The sequence below is a fragment of the Plasmodium fragile genome, assembly GCF_000956335.1.
Source record: "Plasmodium fragile strain nilgiri unplaced genomic scaffold supercont1.10, whole genome shotgun sequence".
In the NCBI taxonomy this organism is placed as follows: domain Eukaryota; phylum Apicomplexa; class Aconoidasida; order Haemosporida; family Plasmodiidae; genus Plasmodium; species Plasmodium fragile.
The window spans coordinates 33,018-38,352 of record NW_012192590.1 but is presented as its reverse complement, the minus strand read 5'-3'; the positions used below and the strand labels follow the sequence as shown (position 1 = coordinate 38,352).

At 43.7% G+C, this 5,335-nt stretch overlaps 2 protein-coding genes across 2 annotated transcripts; one reads left to right on the top strand and one right to left on the bottom strand.

Moving 5' to 3' along the window:
* Nucleotides 1-61: 61 nt before the first annotated feature.
* On the top strand, nucleotides 62-1,455 carry AK88_01166 (uncharacterized protein; the record flags this gene model as incomplete). The annotated part of the gene is made up of 3 exons (XM_012478802.1): nucleotides 62-218; nucleotides 344-378; nucleotides 529-1,455. The coding sequence occupies 3 exons, from the start codon at nucleotides 62-64 to the stop codon at nucleotides 1,453-1,455; spliced, it is 1,119 nt and encodes a 372-aa protein (XP_012334225.1).
* Nucleotides 1,456-1,977: 522 nt separating this feature from the next.
* AK88_01165 (CMGC/CDK protein kinase) lies at nucleotides 1,978-3,774 on the bottom strand (the record flags this gene model as incomplete). The annotated part of the gene is made up of 1 exon (XM_012478801.1): nucleotides 1,978-3,774. One exon carries the CDS (start codon nucleotides 3,772-3,774, stop codon nucleotides 1,978-1,980), a length of 1,797 nt encoding a protein of 598 aa, XP_012334224.1.
* Nucleotides 3,775-5,335: the final 1,561 nt, after the last annotated feature.

The following is a 5,335-nucleotide window of genomic DNA, read 5'->3' as shown; positions in this document are numbered from 1 at the left end:
TTTTTTTTGCGACCCCAAGTTGGTTCTTGCCTTCCTTTTTCTACAAAAGAGTGCATGCTAAATGGTGATGATGATATATATTTTTTTTTTTTCCGTCCTTGCAACCACCCCAATCACCTCGCAGCTCAAATTGCACGGTGTGGATTTAAGACTGAAGCCACACATACATAGGAACGCCTCCAAGGGAATTAAAAATAAGTTGATGAATCTGTTAAGACGTAATGAAGGTAAAATAAAAGTGGGGAGTGAGCGGCGTGGTCGCTTTAATGTGAACACCAATACGAGAAAAATCATTTACAGCCTCCACTACACTCTGTGTGCCCCATTTCCTTGAACCTTGCAGACAAGGTGCAACTTCTTTCTCCACTCAAGGCGGGGGTAATCGAGAGGGCATAAGTGTGACAAGGCGCAAAATGAAAGGAAGGGTCCACATGGTGTAAGATGACCTGCCCAGAATTACCCCACCCCGCGTGTCCCATTTTACGTTGCTTCACTTCTCCAATCACTTCACTCCCCAACGTTCGCCAGCACGTGAACCTCGAAAAAACCCAAGGGGCAAACAAAACCCTCTGCTGCTGCTGCGAAAGCTACCAAGATGTGCAAGACAGTCTCTGCTGCTACAACAACATTAGCAAAATTAAAACTTATATATGTAAAGATTGTTCTGTTTTGAAGGACCATGATAATGAGGCACATTTGGCATTTATTAAGAAGCAAGTGGCTTTGCAGAAAAAACACCGGCATGCTTTCGGTGAAGCAAGCAGAAGTATCGTCATAACGTCCAAATGCGTTCCCACTGCTGCTACTTCCCCTGTGGGGTCACATTTAAAGACAAAAAGGTGTAGAACCCTTCACCTAAACAGTGCAGAACGGGTTAAGCACTACGATGATATGGGACAATCTCTATACAGAAGTGTCATGGGGAGAAACCACACCAGGGGTAGGATGCAGGCAGAACAGGCGGACCATGTGTTTGTTAAAGAACTCATGGAGAAGCAGACGTACAGGGATCGTTCCCCCAATTGGGGACATCCAAGTCATATCAAAAGAGCCAACGTACCAAACGACACAAGTGCAACATACGCACTTAAGAGAGTGAACAACCCCTTTCAACATTATTCTGCTCAAATGGGAACAAATGAGCAGGTCCATCTGAGTGCTTCAAATGGGATACAACATATTCACAATGCTTGTAAGCGAAATTTAAGGGGCAACCATTCGGATGATAGGGAGCTGCGGCAGGGCGTGCATGTGAATATAGCCATGTATGCTGCTGGAGAAATGCTCAATGGCGTGAAGAATCACCAGGACAAGCATCCTCCGTGTGGCAGGTTTGATGACTTATGTAACGCCCATTCACAATTAAAGGGAAAAGAAAATGTGAGCAAATTTCACATATATGGCGACAACATCATGGGGGATGGCATTCACCAGGGAAGCAGCAAATTTAACTGATCATGCAGGGGTAGGTTCTCGGGAGGAGAACAACCCCCGCGGGAGTTATCAATATTGGAGGTGTGTCTAGCATATGCCATCCACTGAGTAACAAATGCATGAGTATGCTATATTCATACAACGGGACGAGTAGCAACAATTGTATGAGGACAAAAATCGACCACGTGTCTAATGCAAAATTGTGATCCGTTTTGATCTCCTAATTAGGAGAACCACAAACATGTCAACATGTTGATGAAGTTCATTATGGGCGCGCTTTTTGTTTTTTTTTTTTCCCCATTCTTTTGCCACTTTTTAAAAACAAAAAAAAAAAAAAAAAATGGCCAAAATTACCTGCACCTACAGGCGTATGCACACACGCATTCACACATTCGGAGAAAAAATGAACAAAAAAAAGTGAAGCGTTTGAAATGATGTGCCCTCATATGTGCAGGGAAATTTCCCATTTTTTTTTATGAACCGTTCAGGTAAAAGTAGCAGAACTTTGGCTAGCTCACCCTTTTTTTGGCTATATTTTTTTTTTTACGAATGGAAGCGTATATTATTCTGATCGACGATCTTATATTCGCTAGTCATTTTTTTGGACCGAATAACCTTATTGGTGTCTGGGATAATGGGCATATCGGCAATGTCCAAGGGTTTGGGAAATTCCTTAAAGTAAGGATGTTTTAAAGCGTCGGCCGCGGAAATTCTATGTTTGGGATTAAAATGCAGCAACTGTTGTAGTAAGTCCAGTCCAGTGTCTGATAAGTACAACCCTGAGAACTGGTTGGCGACATTGGGGAAATGGGATCGTATTTTGGTGACGTTCATTTTGATTTTTTTTTTCTTAAAAAGTTCTTTATTTTTCGAAATAAAAGAGTATTCATAAAATTCGGGGTAGTCTTCCCTATCTGGCAAACCTAACAAGCTTAATATTTTTAAAATTTGGTCAGTTTCGTTTTCCCCAATAAATAAAGGCTTCTTAAGAATCATTTCAGCAAAAATGCAGCCAACACTCCATATGTCGATTTTATTTGTATAGCACCTTTCTCCTAATAGCAATTCTGGGGCTCTATACCATAACGTTACGACATTCCTTGTGATGTTTTGATTATTTATATGGCCAAATTTCCTGGCCATTCCAAAGTCGCAAATTTTTAGGACGCCTTTGTTGCTATATAGCAGATTGGTCGTTTTCAAATCTCTGTGCATGACCCAGTTGGTGTGCAGGTAATCAACACCGCTGAGTAGTTGCTTCAGTAGACACTTCAATTCCGAAATGGTGAAGCTCGGGGTTTTGTTGTCCAAGAGCATTTTCAACTCATGCTCTACATATTCCATCACTAGGTAAATATCATTTAGGTGTTTGCCTATGACTACTTCCTTTACTGATAAAATATTTTCATGGTACAATTGAAGTAGTATGTTTATTTCCCGAAGGGATGTGATTGCAAACCCTTCGTGGCGCATACTTGAAAAGTGCTTCAACTGTTTCAGCGCCACTATCTGCTTCGTCTCTTTGTTTTGTGCCCGGAACACTGCTCCGTACGTGCCTTCACTTATTTTGTTCAATCGCCTGTAGTTCTTCACGCTCCGGCATCCGTGCAGCAGCCCCTGCGCTTTGATCGCCTCTCCGTCGCTGGGGGGCCCACCGCTTCTTTCCCCGTCACTTTGCCCTTCGTCACTCCCTTGTATATCACTTTCAAATTGTTCGCTTTCCGATCCGTCCCAGTCTCCTCCTTCGTCCTTCTCCCCCACCTTGTCCTTACCTAGCTGGAGATGCTTCTCCTGACTGTTTCCCGCTTTCCCTGTCTCCTCCCTCCTGCTTCCTCCTTCATCACTGCTACGCTTTTCATGCGTGTCGGGTTCCTTTTCAGTTTTAAAACTTTTCACATGGTCATTGTTCCTCCTACTTACACCGTCTTCCTCCCCCTGGTTTGTTCCTTCCCTTGTCCTTTTACCATTGCGATAACTGTGGTCGTTTGTTCTGTCCAGGGAGTGCTTCCTTTTATCGCTTGTCTTGGCAACATGCTGCGGCTCTCCAAAATAGCTATTTTCATCGGCTCGCCTATTATAGTAATGGTAACGTGATTTTTCAAACTGGTCTTTTTTCTTTTCATTGCGCTTGGCCATTTCGCTATTGTACCGCGTTTCCACTGAGTTGTCCTTTCCCTTTGGGGCTTCGTCCCCGTGGTAGAAGTGCCCATGGCGATTATTATCACGGCGGTTATTATCATGTGGGTTGTGATAATGCCGGTCATACCGATTGTGCCAATCATCATCCCTACCACCGTGGTGGTGATACTTCCCCTTTCTTGTGGGGCCCCTGTCTTCCATTTTGCATGCCTTTTACAAAACGGCGGTTTTTAATTATGAGAAACTTTCCTGTGGTTCCGTCTTGGTATAAATGTAAAATTAGCTCTTTTTTTTTTTTTTTTTTTACTTGCCTTGCTACACTTGCTTCTGTGCGGTGTGTACACCGTCTACTTGCGGCGGTTTAACGCGCGTATTGTACATGTCCCTACATACGTACACATATGCGTAGAGGACGCCACCGATATAATCGTGCTTGTTTATCTACTGCGCGCACAGCTAGGGGTTGTAAGTGGGGGTCCCCCATCCGAAAAATTCCCTTTTACCATCCGCCACACAAATTGTTTTAAACACCTTTGCTCAAGTCGAATGTTTTTTTTTTTTTTTCTTTTCTCAAGGAATTTTTGCTCTTCCTGAGCGATTTAAAGTGTACTATGCTTGTAGTCATTTGTTTGTACGTTCCTGCGTTTCCGCGCAAACTACGGGTTGCCTTTCCACCAGGCATGGTCTCTTACCGTGCATATACTTAGCATTTATTTGTATCCTGTTTTTTTTTTTTTTTTTTTTTTTTTTTTTTTTTTTTTTTTTCCCAAAGTGTGGAATACGAAGTTGGGGCTAATTTGGGGGAGAGCAGGGCCCTTTGCCATGCAGTGCAGTATTGTGCTACAAACAGGGGGGTGCCTTTCCGCTGAGTTAGGGAGGTTTTTCCTTGGCGAATGCTTTCCCAAGCCCGACTTGGCGAGGATGAAGGAATAGGATCTGTTCCTCGTGCACAATTGTTCCATAGGGTGCTAATGACGATGGTGACAGCGGTGATAATTTTGTTTCTTTTTTTTCTACTACTCTCCGATTGTTGCACATTTCTCCACGTCAACATATCAGCGAAAAGTTTTTTTTCCCCCCATTTTGTGGAAACACTGGGAAAGGCACATCGGCTGCAAAGCGCTTCCTCTTACATATTTCGTGACCACACCTTCATCCACGCGACTGATTGGTGTGGAACGATTTGTGATTTGTATCCCTTGGAGAGAGGCCCACCTGTGCGTTTGTTCATCCTCCTCCTTTCTGGTTTGTTAACACTCCATTATGTGATTCCCCATTCGGTCCCCCAAAATGGAAACCAACAGGATGCTGTTTGTCCACCCCACCAGGGGGGTCATCAACGTTATATGTGTAGCACGAAGTGAACATGTTCGAGTAGCATAAGGAGGAAAAAAAAAAAAAACAATCATTAAATGATGCTAACATAACACCATAGAGGTGGTTACCCCTCGAGGGGATTGCCCTGTGTAAGGTCGACTTGTATCGAAATATACCACCACTCCTACGGGGTTGCGGGAGAGACAGAAATGCTCCACAATATGAAGCCAAAAAAGGCGCGCTGTAGAAAAAAGTCCAATCGCTTAAAAGCGTTTCCTTCGTGTCCACATAACGATTTGTGGCCGTTCCCCCCTCGACGTGTTAGTAACACCTACGTTTCTAAGTGGATACTCATGGGGTGAAATTCTGGAGGGACGCACAAAAAGGCACAAACGTTTCACGCATACGCTGTCGTGTAAAATAGGCGCAGGGGGGGAGGGAAATG